At 33.2% G+C, this 21,193-nt stretch overlaps 1 protein-coding gene across 1 annotated transcript; it reads right to left on the reverse strand.

Annotated features, from left to right (window-relative positions):
- Nucleotides 1–7,043: 7,043 nt before the first annotated feature.
- LOC106876623 (uncharacterized) lies at nucleotides 7,044–19,633 on the reverse strand. Its single transcript, XM_014925238.3, has 6 exons — nucleotides 18,657–19,633; nucleotides 15,870–16,202; nucleotides 14,119–14,210; nucleotides 12,081–12,232; nucleotides 9,762–9,868; nucleotides 7,044–7,309 (listed from the first exon to the last, which is right to left on the reverse strand). Exons 2-6 carry the CDS (start codon nucleotides 16,195–16,197, stop codon nucleotides 7,257–7,259), a joined length of 732 nt encoding a protein of 243 aa, XP_014780724.1. The 5' UTR covers nucleotides 16,198–16,202; nucleotides 18,657–19,633; the 3' UTR covers nucleotides 7,044–7,256.
- Nucleotides 19,634–21,193: the final 1,560 nt, after the last annotated feature.

Raw genomic sequence — 21,193 nt, forward strand, 5'->3', positions numbered from 1 at the left:
GTTCTATTTTGTCCGAATCCTAACTATATGTTCAATAATATATTATGAAAGAAACTCCAAACACAAATCCTCGTCGCCTTGTGAGTTACGTGGGAAAGGAAGATGCGAGGGGAGACAACCCCGGCAGTAAATCAGCGAGTGGAGTCCCTCAGGCTGTCATTGCATAGTCAATCAAATAAAAATAAATGATGTTTCGATGACACTTTTCGTGTTCCAAAGATCATGAGCAGAGCAGCACACCTTCTAGTGTTTGTGTGTGGTGAATCCTTATTTTGGATTATTAGAAAGTAAACACAAAAAGTGTTTAAAAGCTACGAAACTGTTACTGTAGTATTTTATTTTTTTAATGCTATGATAAAAATTTGCCACATTATTTATAACCCACCGTTATTAGGTAAAATTTTAAACGGGTAAGATTTTATGCTTCAACCTGTGAAGACTGTTTTATGTTTGATGTCGGTGGTCAGTGAACTTCACATTTCTCCTTGAACGGTGAATGCACCTGCTTTGTCTTTGGTATTCCAACCACGTTTCGTGGTTTGCTACATCAATAGCTCCTTTATAGGATCCAGTGGATAAAGACATAATGAAGAGGAACCACGTCCGGTTTCTTCCCCTACTCCTCTACCACTTTCGACGTGCCGCCCTACCCGCTTTCGGCGGTGTCTTCAGCTCTGGTGTTGAGTGCGTTTCTTCTTTCTCCATTTTCTTCTGTTCTTCGGCTTCTTCGATGCAGCGTCAACGAATGTCAACGAGCAACTGACCATCCTGCCAAATTTTCATTTAAATACTCGCCGGTAGGCTCCAGCAGCCAGCACCAGCTAACTGTCACGTGACACTTTCTTTTAATTACAATTTATTGCAACGTTATGAATATTCATTTCAAGCATATACGTTGTCGTTGTTAAACTATAATGTAATTTAGATAACTGAATTTCGATTGCATGCTGTCTTTATTTTATTATTTACCTCATTTAACACACACCTTCTAATTGTACTATATATTCGAAAGTAAAACTTAAATTAGTATATAATCCAGTGATAGTTGGTAAAACCCAGGTTGATATTTAAAATCTTGCTTGTTTAACATCTTATCTGATGAAAAAAATTATTATGAAGAAAAAAAATGAAAAAATTTCAGATAAAACTGAAACTCTAATACAGAATTAACGTTCACACAGTGAAAAGTAATATACACACAGTGAAAAATATATAAAAATAATTCTGAAGAAAAAATAAGTCCGTTCGAAGGATTTAAGTCAGGTAACTATATGTAGTAGCGCTACCGGTAATAATGTAGACTGGTACTACCTGCGGCATTTTGTAAAAAATATGATTCTGTGTGGAAAAAGAAATAATAATAATAATGATGATGATGATGATAATAATAATAATAATAATAATAATAATAATAATAATAATAATAATAATAATAATAATAATAGCTGAAAGCCATAGAAACACTAATATGACCCAGCTGGACAACGGCGAACAAAAAAATAGAATAACTCTGAAAGACTGGAATATATACAATATCCTGTGAGTATTTAAAATCCCCTTCAAAATAAGTTAAGAAATTTACATGTATATAGTTTTCAAACACACAAACTTTGATATCCACAACTGTTGTGAATACTCATCCTTTCGTCTCTCCTTGAGTATCCGAAAAAGTAAACATACATTTTTTTTATTCTAAAAACATTAGTTTTCTCTGTGTGGACATACAAAAGACCATCTTCGGTGAATCCTAAAACTTTCTGTGAAAATTTGACTCTTGTCTTTTCTTTCCTTTCTCCCCGAGTATTCAGAAATGTAAACATCTTTTTTTATTGCAAAAACAGAACTGTTTTCTCTAACTGGACATACAAAGGAACATCTCTACAAAAGTCAACTTTAATTTCTACAACATTACCTTTATTTTCTCCCTGACTAGCTGAAATATGCAATAACAGAAATGCACGTGGAATAATAATAATAGATTCTCTCTGGTCGAACACAACTTCTCTATTCACAAATAATACAGAACAGAGTAAGTCGGCCCTTCCTTAATTTTTCTTAAGGTCAAGGTCACTGTTGCTGTTGCTTGCTATTAGTAGTACTAAACATTTGAACTCTTTTTGACCGACACCGTCCCATCTCACTAAAAAAAAAAAAAAAATACATGAGCCGCACTTACTACTACTACTACTACTACTACTACTACTATTAAAGCTACTACTACTACTGCTGCTACCACTACTGCGCTGCTGCTGCTACCACTGCTGCCGCTGCTGCCGCTGCTGCCACCACTGCTGCTGCTGTCACTACTACTGCTGCTGTTGCTGTTACTAATGCTAGCACTACTACAGTTGCTGCTACTACTGCTACTGGTACTGCTGATTTGCTGTTACCACTACTACTACTATTACCACTGCCGCTGCTGCTGATAGTGATGTTGCTGCTGCTACTAAAACTACTGGTGGTAGTGGTGGTGCTGCTGCTGCTAATGATGATAATCGCGGCCCCTGTATGAAGATTAGTGGTTAAAAAAATATATATAAAAAAAAAATCAAGCAGTACACCAAATCGCTTGTCCAATGGTTTATAATGGAAGCGCGCCTGTCAGGAATCTGTCAGCCTGACGACGAAAAATTTTCAGATGGCAGAATATCTTCCCCGAATACGAACCTGGAAGGTCACTTAGACGGGATTTGTCCCAAATTAAGCCCCCAAAGTTCACCACCACAACGACCACAAAATCAAAAATGTAAAAGAAGTAAATGGAACCGGGAAGAATATAAAGAAGTAATTTACGCTTATTACTTTGCATTAAGTAGGCCAACCCAAGAGAAACACACCGCAAACTCCTACAGAATTTGGAGGAGCCGGAATCCAGCTAGCAAACCAAACCTGGATGAAAACAGATTAGCAAATGTTAGAAGAGATATCTGCCGAAACCACTCAAGAGCCCGAAGAAAAAGGAGAATATAATGACCCTAGGGAAAACAGCCAGGAAAATGATGTCGAAACAGAATTTGAAGACCACATATTTGCCGAACAACACAGAAAATCTATCACTGAAATGAAGCAGGAAGTTCTGAATGAGCTTGCAGTTGTAGGGCATACAAATATGAATGATAGGGAACCACTCCATAAACTACCAAATGCACATCAACATAAAACGCAAATAAAAATTGGCAACTGTGTTACACAAGAGATCATACAACAACTAAAACCCGATCTTAATAAATTAAATGAAATTATTTACTCTGTTGCTAAGGTAATCGAAAGACGCTATTTAACACCCAAAAAACCAACAATAACAAATTCGAAAAGAAAATCAAACTGGAGGAGTAGAATTTAAACTGAATTTGAATCGTTGCGAAGGGAGATATCAATATTAACTGAGCTAATCTCTGGAAATGATATAAGATCAAGAAAAAACAGGAAGATCGTGAGAAAATATGGACTCTCAACAAGAGAAGAACTAATGTCAGCGGATGAAACACTTAAACAAAAAGTTCAAGCGAAAGCTCAGAGAATACGCAGATTTGAGAAGAGAATCAGATTCTACAGACAAAATAAGATGTTCAAATCCAATGCCAAATCATTTTACAGGGAAATAGGGAAAGAAAAAATAACCATTGAAAATCCACCCCTAATGGAAGAAGTTGAAAACTTTTGGAAAGGGATCTGGAGTAATGAGAAACCATACAATGAAAATGCAGACTGGATCAAACGCACCCAAGATGCCTACAAAAATCTACAAGAACAGGTATGGGAAGACATCTCAATCGCCGACCTAAGGAGGGCACTAACGAAGGCTCATAAGTGGAAATCCCCTGGTATTGATAGAGTACCAAATTTCTGGCTCTCATCACTCTCGTCCGCACACAAAATGTTAGTAATACTATTTAATAGTATTATGAAAGACCCAGAAAGAACTCCCCATTGGATGGCAAAAGGTATTACTTACCTCCTCCCGAAAAATAACGAAATCAAAGACCCAAAAAACTACCGGCCTATAACATGTTTGCCTACTACCTATAAGATTTTGACATCTATTCTAGTGGAGAAAATATATACGTTTATGGAAGAGAATAACCTCTTTCTCACTGAACAAAAAGGATGCAGACGAGGCTCATACGGATGCAAAGATCAGCTCTTAATTAATCGCATGATCCTTGAGAACTGCCATAACAAGCGCAGAAATCTCAGCTCTTCATGGATTGATTATAAAAAAGCCTTTGACAGCATACCACATGCGTGGATTCTGAAATCGCTGGACATTTTCAAAATTTCTCCTGTGATTTCAGATTTTTTAAAGTATAATATGTCACTATGGAACACGAAGCTGCAATTATATCATTCTAATGGAGTATTGCACTCAAACAATATTGGCATAAACTGTGGCATTTTCCAGGGTGACTCGCTCTCACCACTAATTTTCTGCATAGCACTGATACCACTCTCAAGTGAACTGAATAGAACAGGGTATGGCTACAAAATTGACAACAAGAAAATAAGCCATCTATTTTATATGGGTGATTTAAAGCAAAGATGATGAAGAGCTTCAGGGACTATGACATACTGTGAAAGGATTCAGTGATGATATCGGGATGGAGTTTGGCCTTGAAAAGTGTGCCAAAGCCACTTTTAAGAAAGGGAAACTAGTAAAGTCAAGTTCAATAGAATTAGATGTCGAAACAGTAATAAAAGAACTTGAGCAGGAACAAACCTATAAATACCTAGGAATAAATGAAGGCTCTGGTATCCAGCATGCAAGCATGAAAGAGAAGGTTAGGAAGGAATGTTATAGAAGAGTTCGAGCAGTTCTGAAGTCTGAGCTGAATGCTTATAATAAGGTGTTAGCCATAAATTCCTTAGCAGTCCAAGTTGTTCTTTATAGCTTCAATGTGCTTAACTGGAATACCAGTGAAATAGTCAAAATTGATAGAAAAATCCGCAAGCTACTGACTTGTAATAAGATGCACCATCCAAAGGCAGACGTGGATCGTCTTTACCTTCCCAGAGCTCAGGGAGGTCGAGGCTTGATCCAGCTTGAACTTACGTACAAAACCACCACAATCGGACTGGCCAAATACCTTGAAACAACCAACGATTGGATGCTGAAACTTGTTGAAAAACATGAAAGACCGAAAAAACTTCACTCTATTCTGAAAGAGAGCAAAAAATTCGCTACCGAACTCTTAGATACCCACCAGCTTGATCAGGTTGAAGGAAATGCGCCAACTGCTGCTGCAAAGAAAATAAAATTAATTGCAAAGACAAAAGCACATGAAAAATTAGCTAGCAGATGGGAACAGAAACCTCTGCATGGCAAGTATGTAACTCGTAGCAAACAAGCTGATGTCGACCAGAAACGCACGCATCAGTGGTTACGAAGTTCAGGGCTAAAAGCAGAGAGTGAAGGTTTCATATTGGCTGCTCAAGACCAAAGCTTATTAACCCGGAACTACCAAGCCAATGTGATAAAAAATGGAGCTCACCCAAAATGCCGATTTTGTAATGATGCGATTGAAACTATAGACCACCTAATCTCAGGGTGTAGAGTCTTAGCACCTGTAGAATATAAAGCAAGACATGACAGAGTTGGCCAGTATTTACACTGGACAATATGTCAGCATTATAAAATCAAAACCGCTGACAAATGGTATAAACACCATCCTGAAGCTGTGACTGAGGGAGAAAATGTATCGATTCTCTGGGACTTCCCCGTACATACCGACAAGACTATAAAAGCTAATAAACCGGATATGATAAAAAAAGGTACTGAAACCTATTTGAAAATGATATCAGGCTTACCATCTCTACAGGAAGTGCAAAAAATCGTGCTAACTGGAACGACTCATGTACTAAGAAGAGCATTATCGCTGTGAAAACAACATCCATTCATGAATTTTTTTTTTTTTTTTTTTTGTAAATACATGTTTTACCTGTGAATTTGCGTGTGTAAATTGGGAACGCATACAACGAGTTTCTCTGCCCTAGGTGTCCGGAAACACTCGGCGAGAAATGTGAGAAAATTTGAAGAAAAGAAGAAAAAAAAAACAACATAATAATAATAATAATAATACTGTTCGAAGGTTTTAAGTCAGGTCGCTATATGTCAATAGCGCTACCGGTAAATAATGTGGACTGGTACTACGTGCGGCATTAAAAAAAATATATAATTCTGTGTGGAACAAGAAAATATCTAAATAAGAAGATATAAATAATTCTTGTTAGAAGGAAAAGATATGAAGAAAGAAATCTCAAATGGGGGAGGTGTTGTGGTGGACGCCCCCAGGTGGGAAGTGTGCTGATGCACTACTAACATATAGTGGACAGACTCATTAAGCAGTGTCAATCAGTGAGGTATGCTGTTTGGGCCAGTCAAGCAGACGACGAAGTTATGTCGTCATAATGCGGGACATATCAAACATGCAAATAAATCAGTAATTACATTCATTTATTCTCCGTATTTTATCCTTGTTTTTCCTTCAATATTGAAAAATTTCAATAAACCTTAACGTATGCAAATGACTTTACCATTATATGATACGGATACAACCAGTGGAATACCTTGGATTTTATAATCCCTAATGAAGACTTAACTTCCTCGAATTAACTATAGATCGATAGATAAATAGATAGATTGAAGATAGATAGATAGATAGATAGATAGATAGATAGATAGATAGATAGATAGATGAAACAAAATACAAGATATATGATAACATTCTTAGCACGAAACACTATGCTTGGAAGTAAAATATCACACCCGCAAACACACATAGATGCGCATGCACGCGCGCACACATACACATACACGTGTGCGCGTGCGTATAAAAATTAGAGTGAGGCAGCAATTACATCCTCATCGAAATATCCTCAAATAATGTATTATCGTTTTTAAGTCACGCGTTATTGCTTTTAAAAATGTTTTAAAATGAACAAAATCATCTGAAATACACAAAGACCTGATGGTCACTTGCTGGGAAACTTATGAACTAATGTACCTCTTCACTAGTGGTTATCAATGGATAAAGAACAACAGATCCTTTATTGTTTTCAATTATATTTTATTTATATTTTCTAATATGGGCTGTGCTACATTTTGGTACCTTCCTTAGTTGAATTACCCACGTGAAACACATTATTTTTATCAGTCTGAAGAACGTAAAAAAGTACGTTCCAGTGGAATACTTGCGTCAGATGTAGTTGCCAGGAGAGGTAATAAAAGTATATTCAGTTTTATGAACTATATGCAAATTCTACTTGAATAACACGAAGACATTCATGGTTTGCAATTTCATTAACGAATTGCCTGAAATTAAGAAAAGATGTGTTTAAAAAAGATTATTTATCTAACAATGGTGGTCACAATTATACAAAAGTTGCATGGACGTTTATCTCAAAAATAAACACATGAATACAGAAATAAATGTTTAAGACCAATATTAAGACGCCTCATTAATGCCTGCATTATAAATATCATTTATTCTAAATTCAATTAAATCACCATATCTAATCAGTAGGAAGTACAGAGTTAGGCTCAACAGGTTGGTATTTGACGTCAGTCAAAGAGCAAACATAATTTGTAGTATTTTGGGTGTTTAGTTTATCGATTGATTTGGCAGCAATTCAAATATATTTTAAGGGACATGTTTCATGTATAATTATTAATAATGATTTCAGAATTTGTTTATGTTGTATTTGCATGATTTACCCGAAATATGATATCAATGTAAGTCATATTATGAGATAGATTATTGTAAAATACATTATTTACATTATTTACAGTCGACGGATATTTGTCCTCTTCTTGTTTGTTGTTAACACAACGTTTCGGCTGATATACCCTCCAGCCTTCTTCAGGTGTCTTGGGGAAATTTCGAACCTGGGTTCTGATTCCTAATGTATTTTTCGATGTTATTATTATTATTATTATTATTATCATTATTAGTGTTCAGGTCACTGCTTGGAATCGAACTCGGAATCTTGGGGTTAGTGACCCGCGCTCTTAACGACTACGCCATATGCCCACGGGCATATAGATGCAGAATTATACTGGGATGACAGTATTATACTCACCTATAATTCAAACGGACATCAGTTAGATAAGCTTAGCAAGAATCTCATTACTCTCTTCCAAAGAATGGGCTTACGGATTACGATAGAAAGTAACCTTAATAACGTTGATTTTTTTAGATATTAACTTATATTTGCAATTAGAGAAATTTAAATCCTATCGCAAGCCCAATGTAAGGCTATGTTATATTAGCAAAAAATCAAATTATCCACATACATACATATACATATATATATATATATATATATATATATATATACATATATGTATGTATGTATGTATGTATGTATGTATGTATACGAAGAGTTCCTTTCCGTTTCTACAAAATCCACTCACAAGGCTTCGGCCGGCTCAAGATTTACTCGAAGACACTTCTTCAAGGTGCTACGCAGTGGGACTGAACCCGGAACCATGTGATTGACCAGCACACGGCTCGAACTCTGGACATAGACGTTAATAACACGACGCTCTAACCAACTGAGTTATATATATATATATATATATATATATATATATATATATATATATATATATATATATATAACTCAGTTGGTTAGAGCGTCGTGTTATTAACGTCTATATATATATATATATATATATATATATATATATATATATATATATATATATATATATATATATATATATATATATATATATATATATATATATATATATATATATATATATATATATATATATATATATATATATATATATATATATATATATATATATATATATATATATATATATATATATATATATATATATATATATATATATATATATATATATATATATATATATATATATATATATATATATATATATATATATATATATATATATATATATATATATATATATATATATATATATATATATATATATATATATATATATATATATATATATATATATATATATATATATATATATATATATATATATATATATATATATATATATATATATATATATATATATATATATATATATATATATATATATATATATATATATATATATATATATATATATATATATATATATATATATATATATATATATATATATATATATATATATATATATATATATATATATATATATATATATATATATATATATATATATATATATATATATATATATATATATATATATATATATATATATATATATATATATATATATATATATATATATATATATATATATATATATATATATATATATATATATATATATATATATATATATATATATATATATATATATATATATATATATATATATATATATATATATATATATATATATATATATATATATATATATATATATATATATATATATATATATATATATATATATATATATATATATATATATATATATATATATATATATATATATATATATATATATATATATATATATATATATATATATATATATATATATATATGGTGTGGTTTTCAGTATAAACTTCTCTGATTCTGTTGTTCAAATACATAATACATAATACTCGCAACTTTATAGATACATACCCGCACGCACGAGCCACACAGACACACACACACACAAACACACACGCATTCACACTCACACACACACACACATATATGCACACAAAAAGAGGATATATATATATATATATATATATATATATGTAACTTACCCTGCTGTTCCATATAATACATCGAAAATTGTTTATGACCAACACGTTCTGCTAACATCTTGATATCATTTTCGTTTGCTTTCTTCACGATTTTAAGAAATGATTTCCTGTAATCAGTATATTACATTTTATAATTAGCATAATGCAATACGCACAGAAATTCCATGAACGTAATAATAAATAATTATTTTGCAATTATTGCTGGCAGTTGTGTTTAATTGAGTCGATGTTAACTCCCCACCGATCATGCTAATGTGTCATACTCAGTTTGTTATTCATGGTATAGAAAAAGAAAGAAATAAAATATTGAGTACATCAAACGTTTATTCGGTTTAGTTCAAAGTTCAATAGTGATCAGAGAGTTTTGTGAGTATTTCTCAAATGTAATGTGAACGAAGTGCATCGGTTTGTCTAGGTAGTGTCGTGATAGAGTATTTTGTAAACCACCAGACAAGCGTAGCATAAGTTGTCAACTTTTTAAATCGCCGGCTACACAGACCACAAATTTCTGACCTGTACGGTCAACTTAGATCTGCTTCGCAAGGATCCAGTCATAGGAAGCTGAACGCGTTCTTCCCGACATGCTCTGCTTACAAAAACAGGATTAGAAATTAGTTTAGCGGACATACATTGGGGTCGATCATCACAAAAATGATAGTTCGCCTTAAAAAAACGTGGTTAGAATAGAAGTCATTAGGTGTAACAAGGTCGTAATTCTATTGAAAATTATAATAGACGGAGTCTTTGGAAGAGGGTCTCAGGAAAGGCAGCGCAACCGATGTGATCGTGTTGAGATGGGCTCTCAACACTAAGTACGAATGCTGCATCGCCAAATATAAGATACGTGCTCTAAGTCAAACGGGTACGAGAGCCGGTCGATGTTTCTGATAGGCTAAAGACAACATGGCAACAAAGCCATAATTCGGTGTTTCTTAGACCATAATACGCAACTGGTACTTAATTTATTGATAGACCCCGAAAAGATGAAAGGCAAAGTCTACCTCTGCGGGATTTGAACCCAGAACGTAAAGGCAGACGAAATACCGCTTATCATTTCGCCCGGCGTGATAACGTTTCTGCCAGCTCGCCGCTTTGTATCTATCACATACTACCGTCCGACTGCCTTAGCTCGCCCCAGTTTACATTTGAACAGACTGGTGCGCCTACTTTCCCGCTTTTTGTGAGAGATGCGTCCGCTCGTCAAGGGCTCCATTTGTTATCAACAACCACTTAGTGGAGGACCCAGCATACTGCGGCTGGTGACACTCAGACTGGCCCTGATCCTACCACATCTCCAGCGTTTCATTGACGCTAGGCAAGTGTGGCCACCGTTTGTCAGACTCGCTTTTCTGCACCTCATGTCTTTGATTGAGCTGCACTCTTGAATTAATCGCAGATCGAGACTGGGTGCTTAGCATCTGAAGTGTCATCAGGCGATCGCATTCTTCAGACAGTCTGGTAACGGGGAAGGTAGAAGTTAGAATTTTGACGATCTATATAGGTCTAGTGGCGGACAAGAATGACCATATTCTTGGGGATACTGTAAGTGGCGAAGAGACTTATTTCTCTGGTCTGTTCCAGAGGGCTTTCGATCCGGAACACTTGTATAATTTCCTGAAATCTTGGTGAGTATTACCGATTACAGCCAAGGAGAATACCATCAGCCGGGGGGGGGGGGGGCTGAGGTGTGTTCAAAGCTATGAATCAATTCTGTACGCACTCGACCAGTGCCCGAACATTGTTGCCTTTTTTTCCATCGGAGGAATCCGGTTATCCGCTAGGTCCACTATGAAGATCATCTGTTAAGGTTATCCCTACGGATTTCCATAGAAATTATAACCATCACTGATTTTGTTATGACCTTTCGTATCCGAGATGTCAGATGTAAACAAAGAATGAGATCGAGGAGAAAAATTGGTGATGGGCGTATATGATATATCGGGAGTTATTACTCCTTCATCAGTACCCATCTAACCCATTAATCATCCATTGCTCATTAGTCGAATTCATTACTAAAATAGCCACTACGTATAGCAGTGTAAAGTTATTGCATAGATCAGTCTAATCAACTAATATCCACCAATCAAAATTGCCGGAGTTGTGCCTAAATTAGAAGCCATTATTATATAAAGATGAATCTTCAGTTCGTCGGACAATATGCCTTGCAGTATGTGATTAGGCGTTCTATGTTCTGAGATTGAATGCTCCTGAAATCACGTTTACCTTTATTCCTTCCGAGATCGACAACAATAAACAATGAGTCAAGTACTGTGGCCTGTTTAATTGAGGGCTAAAAAAGATCAAAACCAGAATACATACACCTCATTGAATATGTACTTCATCGGTGGACCATTACGCCAAGGCGTTGATAAGAGTTTATCTTCCTGAAACCAAGATGTATGGTTCGTGTCTGTTCCATTGAAGTTTAATGATTGAGTAACATTTTCGATGTTACTAAAACTGAGTCTGACCTTCAAGTAAAAATCCAAATAAGATTAAAAATTAATCCCAGAAAGTGAAAGCTGGAGAGAATAGAAAAAGAAATGAGAGAGGAGATCACGAGAGAACAAACTATAAAGAAAGTGTGATATGAGAGACAAATAATGAGAGAGAGAGTAAAAGCAAGGGAGAGAGTAAAAGCAAGAGAGAGAGATAAAAGTGAGAGAGAGAGAGATAAAAGTGAGAGAAAGAGAGAAAAGTGTGAGAGAGAGAAAAAAGTGAGAGAGAGAGAGAGAAAAGTGAGAGAGAGTGAGAAAGGTGAGAGAGAGAGAAGCGTGCATGAGAGTTTGCGCTGAGTGAGGGTTCAGAATTCGAAGTCACTATCAATACGCTTGCCTATTTACTGCGAGACAAGCTTAAGGGCGGATTGTGTCGTACTATTTTTTCTTGACGCTTTGCTTCGCCCCTGATCTTCAAGACAAAGGTGATACGACTATAGAACTTGTTAATGTTGATATAATATCCTTCCACCCAGCGACTAATACTTCTTTTAGTTCGTTCGTTGCAGGTACACGACAATCCCCCGCTTCCTGTCGCATAAAAGAGTTATGTAACCTTCTTTACTCTCTCTCTCGGAAAAAAGATTTGGGCAAAGAAATTACTTCCTTCGTAACATCCCTCTGCTCTCGTTCATATCCAAAATTCTTTCATCGGCAATAACATCTAGAAAGAGTATGCATATTGGTGCTTGTACAGCTGTTGTTATTTTATAATCAAGTTGCTAAAGCTACTGTGACGATTATTCTTTTGTCTCTTTATTTTAATCCCGCATTTTGGTGTAAGGTATTGTGGTCCCTATTCTGATTTTCTGTATTTGAGCTGTACTGCCTTTATCTCACTAATAACAATATTCATAATAACTACTATTACTACTACTACTACTACTACTACTGCTGTTGCTGCTGCTGCTACTGCTGCTGCTGCTGCTGGTTATAGAGAAATACAATTTAATGAACATTAATATTCTTTCTTCTTGCACGTTGTTTAGCCGAACAACTCTCATCGATCTGACTTATAACCAAAGACATTCCACTCGTGACCATATAGTTTGTTTTTGCACGCAGAGAGTTTCTAACGAAATTTGTACAATTGCTCCCACCTATTCTACTTTTTAAGGGCGTAAGATCTGTTATACGATTGTTGATTTAACTACTATTTCTGTAGAGGCTTCCTCGATCGTTCACTGTTCTTTTTAGGTATATTCGATGAAAGGTACGGCTGAGCTTATATACGCAAAAACTTAATCGATAACGGACAGGGTCAACAACTACAGAAGAGGTTGCAAGAAGGAAAGAAAATTTTAGAAAAAGAATAAGTAAATGAGTGGAATTCGAACTGGTGAGTGTGTTAATTAATAGAGCATTAAAACAGAATGTCTCACTCTAGATACAACAAAACTTACCATAAGACATTTGTAAATATATGCGGCTTGCACGTGTTTCTGTGTGCTTGTGAATCAGCGTGTATATGTGAGACTCATTGTAAATTAAAGACTTCATTTTTAGTAACATTTGACTCAATAAATATTTAAGTAGTCGATCGATTTGCCAGAAAAAGCAGCCAAACCCCGCTTTAATTACATCTTGCTTTCTGATAAAGAATAAAACGGTTGTAGTGGATAGATAATCAAGTTAAGATAAACAATGTGCGAAAACAAGAGTGGATGTCAAGATTGGAACCCCTTTAACCACAGGAGTTAAACAGCAATAAGAAAACAAACACTAACAGCAATACTTACGCCATTGCGATGTGGACAAGAAGAAAATTCTAAAAATCAAATGTTTAAAAACATAAAGTATTATCACATATGTTGATTGCTTATTAAATGACAATCACTTTGAACGTAAAAATGTATTACCTTTGCAATAGGCATGCTGTCCCAGTGTAAATAAAAAGGATTTCTTACAAAAAAAGTTTTTCTCATGACAAATACTTTTTGCCAGTCTGTACCTGTATGAATATTAAATGAAAATGAATGTTTTAAGGAATACTTCATATGTAAAGAAGAATTGTAATTAAACTTTATTAAGATTTTAATACTGAAACGCCGTAATTGTTGTTATTCAGCGCCAAGTCAACCCTGATTGAGAAATCCTGTGGGGAAACGGATACACGGGATTTTTAAATAAATTTTATTAAGATTTTAAAGAAAATATACTATTTTCTACCGTGCAGTGAAAATTATTGTATTGGTTTAGAAATTATAATACCCATTATATAACTTTCCTAAGATTCATGTTGATATTTTTCATTTTTAGTTTCAGGCGTAGACGTAGCTGTGTGGTAAGAATAGTTTCATAGTTATAGTCAACCCTGATTGAGAAATCCTAAGGGAAAAGTTGTTGCAGACATGACCATCCCATTCTCTATCTCATATTTCATACCTAGAACAATAGTGCCGTTCTTTTCAAGCTAACAGGATGTGATTGTAGGAAGGTTTGCTTAATATTTCAAATAGGTTGGCTGACCGCATAAAGTCTCTCCCCTTGAATTTATGAAGTTTGGTACTGAGTTTTACCACAATTATCATATGGTGTGAGGTGCCATGAGATATCATCAGGAATTTTAATACTTGGTACTTGTCACTACTTTGAAGGTTTAACCGTTTTAATATAAATTTAGATATTTAGGTAGATAGTTAGATTCTCAAACATTGCATGCGTAGAAAATAATGTTGTTATATAAATCATTTCTTTGTCCTAATAGCGACGCCGCTCAGAATAGCTGAGTAATGGACTGAAGTGGGTTTCTATCACCATCACTGAGAATGCACGATTTTTGAAGACAATGAAAAAGAAGCCTGTTACTTCAGATATAGTTTGCACAATGCTTTATGGATGCCTAAAATAAGTGAGATAATCAGAAGTTATGAAGATTAATACTGGTATTAATTCCCATGGCTTTGTTGTGATGACTTTCTCTTACTTGATATGTTTAATGATTGTGTTCTGGTTATATTTTCAGGGTATCTGTTCGTAGAAAACCGCTCCACTTCCTATATGGAGATAATACTTGACTAATGTATGCCTGTAGAATTTCTACGATGTGTGAAATATTTTATCCATTACGTTAAATTGATGAGCAATCCATCAACCATTGTATACGGCACGAGTAGGTTTATCGCATACCAATCACAGAAAAGAAAGAAAAACAAGATATGATTTTTTAAATAACGCTCAGGATTTTAAAGTATGTTGTGTTGCTGACAAATTACAGCTAGTACATGGACGAAACCAGTAAAAAGTGATAAAGAAATTTTGTTCTGATATTATGTTCAACCGGGTTTTTGTCAAATTAATCTCCTTTTCCAATATAAGTCTACACAATATATGTGAAAATAATTTCCTGAAAAAGAATAAATGAACATAAAACACTCCATATTAAAAACAGAAGCAAAGTCTAATATATTTGCTAAAATTTGTGAATTTCCCGTTTTAGTGCTTTCTCATACAGGGGGACAGAAACGGGATGCATGAATCAGTCAAGCAGACAAACTGAACAAAAAACAAAGAAAAAAACAGAGACACCCAATATTCAGGTAGTTAGTTAGGGGCATTGTATGAGGATAATGGTGGAAATGGAATATAACAAAAAATGTGATTTACTCACTTTTTCTATAGAGCATCAAATAAGATGTACAGTCGCAATCATAATCTACAAGTTTGGTGCTGTACCATCTCTTATACAGGATGCATTTACCGTTGCAATAATTAAAATAACCACATCTGGTGTCTGACATACAATATAATGCACATTCTGTGATAGAAGCCGTTTTATTCTTTAAGCCAATTCGACTATTTATGCATCTTGGATTTGGTAATTGTTTAAAAAATTTTTCCACGTATTTCGGTTCCACAGTGTTGAGAATCACGATAACCATAATTGTCAAACATTGCAGCACCTTGTAGACTGTGTAATATTCAGTCGATGTTTTCATTATTGCTGAAATATATATATCAAGAAGAAAATGGAGGGGATCAAGAGTTGGTATTCATCAACTTATAGACATTATATTACGTCTATTTATTCATTTTTTAAAAATACAATTATAGCAGTATTTTTATATTTTATATATTATATATTTAAAGCATAATATGTTATGCATGTATGTGTACTGCTATAATTGTCTTTTTTGATCCCCTCCATTTTCTTATTGCTATATAAATTAAGGGTAAAATAACTTTTTACCCTCACCCATTTGTTACATCAGTAATGCAACTTCTATGCAATGAAAAAACACTTGTATATTAATAATTGGGTATTCTACCACTAGTATATTGGATAGATAATATCCCTTAGCTGGATATATATATATATCCTTGGTAAGTCTTCTGTAGTAATCCATAATAATTATGTATAAAATCCATTACATAATTTCACATATAATTCTATTTTATATTATTTAAGTCTATGAACTATATTTGGAATACAGGACAATATAATGGATTTTATACATAATTATTATGGATTACTACAGAAGACATACCAGGGAGGCATATAAGAATTTCAAGATTCTCATACTAAAGTGTACTTACAAAAATCAAAAGCAGTAGTTTTTAAATTTTAATTTATATTTCAAACAAATTCCATTTTCCCATATTACTTGATATTTTAAAAAAAAAACTGCCATTCGATAAATTATACAAATTTCACATTTTATATCTCTGAAGAGCAGAAGAGTTGTCTATAAATGCTTATCAATATAGGATTCTATTATAGGGACAGCACTTCTGCGAAACGATCGTAAGATACTTTATAAACTGAATTCGAAACTTTTAAACTGACTTCTATATTATTATATATTTATACATATTTACATATATTTATATATATTTATATTTTTGATACAAAAATTATTTTACACACGTATATATATCTCTGAAGATTTTTCTAATATTGATTTCCTGATATTAATAGTAATATATTATATAAAATATATATATTTGCATAGTCATCGGTCCTAGAGGCAACTCATGAAAGTTTCACAAGGATAATTATAAAAATATTGGTGTGACAAAAAAACAAATATTTCAATCTACTGAAGTGAACAAATGACTACACAACTACAAATACAACTTAAAAAGCATACTAACAATTTGGAGATAAAATTAAAGCAGAAATATAAATAAGAAATAGCAGAGAAAGAAATCATTGATGCTGCGAATATGAAATCGAACCCCGTCTTCCACAAATGTGCAAAAGAATAAGTTTTAATACATTAAAAAAAATTGGGTAATTGTTTCAAGAAAATAGTTCATCTAAGGAGTAAGTGAAATGATATATGAAAAAAATTATAAGCGTTTATATTTCTCTTCCGAGAAATATGCAAATTAATAAACAAGAGGAGTTCTTCAACATCACAAATAAACATAGGGGCATTTCAGCCAAATATTTAATGTATGTATATAAATCGGAAAATATGGCTTCAACCATCAACGAAATTAATCTAACCTCGAGGGCAGAACTTGATAGGTTTCCAACAATTCACTTGACAACCTGCAATATGGGGTTTAGAAAAGTAAGTCAAGTGAATCGTGAAAGAAGTAAGCTGTGCAAAATGAAGAATGCATGATATGAGCTATCCACCAAAGATGAAGTTGAGCAGATTGTGAAATCAGAATATTCAATATCAGCAAAATCACAAAACGAATTATCAGAAGGAAATGATTACCTACTGAGAATGAAATCAGTTTGAACGACACATTGTATGATGTCTCTCACAGAGTTTCTGCAGATTTACATCAGGATAATGAAGTAATATGTCAAATACTGTGATATAGAAGTGATGTAGCTCGACTGTGTGAAGACATTCTTCTAGTTGTTGTTGTCGTGAAATGATGTTTGTATTAACAAAAACAATAAGAACCGAAAACATAGAAGGTAACAAGAGAGAAGTAATTGGACAGTATTTGTAGTATTGTGTAAGTTCATATCTAGATGCCGACAGCCTTACATTCTCAATGGAAATATTTGACTCAGCTTCTCATTAACTCCTGAACTAAGTCACAATTTACAAATTATAACAATTTCAATAACCTTAGTATTATTATTATTGCTGATGTTGAAAGTTTCTCTTCAATATGTTTTAGGAAATTATTCATTGTCTGGAAAGAATAATGGTTTCTTACATATGTAAAAGGTTACACATTTGCATACAGAAGAATTGTAACTGTTTGGTTCGAATTCTTATCATATATTTTTAGGGAGATATATTATCCATCCTTCTTACGATTTTACCAGTCTAAACCTACTGCTATTTCTCTCTGGAAATTATAATGGTGTCTCTAACGTAATGCAGATATGGGACAGCTACAGTAGTTTCTAAAATATGGGATTGTAAAGACAATTTTCGTTGTTATCTTTCTTCCAAACTATATTAATATTAATTCAACTTACCTTTAAGAATCAATGTTGACTTTCGAAGTAAACCTTAGATTAAATTGAGATTTCAACAACCTTTTCTTTTTGTTTTATCCAGTTTTGATAAACGTACCAATCTTGTTCCAACCTTGTAAATTAATGCGACAAACTTGAATTTACTTTTCCTCCAATTCTTGAAATTATCGCCAAGTTATATCAGTTTTTTTAAGCAAAGTTTTCATCTTAATGTCTTATGTTTTTTTTTATCCAGAAAGCTTTAATATGAGAGTTTCCAGTCTTAACATCAGCTTCGTTATATAGTTTTACAATCAATATTAATTTCTGGCCAACACTGTTCACAAATAGACCAATCAAAACTAACTACATGTCTTTATACGTTTGCTGATGAAAATATCTGCAGCTATTATTGTATATCGACGGCTTTCAGTCTGATTATTTTTATTTTATATTTGGGAGATTTGTTTGTTAATGCTGTGAAAAAAGGTGTTGTAAAGCCATATAAAGTAGATTTAGATATTGACGAAATGAAGGAATGATTTGTTTTGTATTCTGGGATGAAGCCAATCCTACTTATAATCTCCAGTCAGACATTGTACTTGTGTATTTGGATATTCTCACTACCCTGAGATATTTTTATCCACTATCGATATGAATTTAACTAATTTTAACATTATATTTCTTAATGTCTATGACACCGCATTTCAAATTTTCCAAATTTCTTTCTAACAATTCTCAAATTTGTTAACAGATAATAATAACATTTCGTAATTTCTCTCTATTTTCCTATTCTGAATCAGTAAATTTCGTTGCATTTTATATTTTATTTTCTAGAAAATACTTTCATTAATTATTTTAATATTCATCTTAATAATGTTTATGTTAATGTATTTGGTATTTGTTTCGTAATGCTAAATGCTATTCCAACAATTTTAATAACTGCTCCAATCACCGTCCTGCACGTGTGAACTCCCGTCATATGCTTACAGTTGTAAGCGGTTTCACTCACAGTGAATCTTTATCAACTCTCACTTCACGATAAAACATTACCTCCCTTTAATTTAACTTAACAATTAGCCTCTCTCTCTCTCTCCCTCTCTCTTTCTCCCTTTCTTTTCCTCTTTCACTCTCTCTTTTTCTCACTATATAGATACACACACACACACACATATATAATATATTTAAAATAGAGATGTGTGTGTATTCGCTTTTCACGCGAAAATGGCTTCACCAATTGCTTCCATACTTGTGATGCATCCTTTTTGTTTTTGACGGTTTTTATCTGGTTGCTTCGATACTAGCTCTTTGGTTCACTGAGTGACAAATTTCGCTGCAACCCGTACAATTCTTTATTTTCTGTAAAAATTTCTTATTTACTTTCAGCCTGTCGTATTAAAAAAAAAAAACGTAATTTCCGTTACCAAGTTATTTTCATTGTTTACTATCTTCTGCACCAGTGTATGTCTGTAAATGTATATAGACATGCATAGAAGGAAAGTGTCAAATTTGTCTACAATGTCAAGATCAGTCAAAAGAATGTCTCTGTCCAGAGAAAGAGAGACAGCTGCAGAAAGGGAAGCACGCCAAGAAACGAACTGATTGTACACTACAAAAACCAGAGCATCTCAAAGTTATGCGCAGCTGTCAAGAAATCGGAGGTGTGCACTGCTGACAAGGAATAGGATCTCCAGTGCAGAACGAAGAGTAGTTGCAACAGCTCAGAGAAGCAACTTCTATGAAGCAGCTTTCAATTATGATCCAGCAGTTCATTATGGAGATGACACTAGAGTTTCTATGGTGCAATGACAACTGAGGCAAACATTGTAATGCTAGGAAGTGGACTGGAGAGACACCTGCACTGTGCTACTAGCAGTTGAGACCTACGTAATCTAGACAGTGTTTTTAAATTTCATTATTTTCTTTAGCCTGGAAAACGCCGGGTGTATCTACTAGTATATATATATATATATATATATATATATATATATATATATATATATATATATATATATATATATATATATATATATATATATATATATATATATATATATATATATATATATATATATATATATATATATATATATATCAAACGTAAATTGAAAACAGAACACAAAGGATATTGCGGTACACGTGGTTTCAAAGCTTTATACACAATCTGTCATTACATCAGTATATATTGTTGATATACAGGATGGTTTAAAGCTATCCTCAGCCGCAAACATTGCTAGTCCCAAGATTACATCAAAAAGGAAAAGGAAAAAGAAAGAGAAAAAGAAAGTTCACTTAGTATTATCCATTATAATAGGTTTATCCTTTAAAAAGTTATATCTGCATAAATGTTCGTTGGATTTCAAAAATCTGCCCATTCTGTACCACAATTCAGCATAGAGTAAATGTTAAATATATTGGATTATATTTAACTAGCGTGTATAAGATAGAAAGAGAAGATCAAAAGTAGAAAATAAAGTAAAAGTTTAAAAAATAAAAAAGTAAAATATAAAAGTAATAGAAGTCAAATCGAGAGTAATAAAAGTAAAAATAAGGATAAT

The sequence above is a fragment of the Octopus bimaculoides genome, chromosome 8, assembly GCF_046866305.1.
Source record: "Octopus bimaculoides isolate indiv1 chromosome 8, ASM4686630v1, whole genome shotgun sequence".
NCBI lineage: Eukaryota > Metazoa > Mollusca > Cephalopoda > Octopoda > Octopodidae > Octopus > Octopus bimaculoides.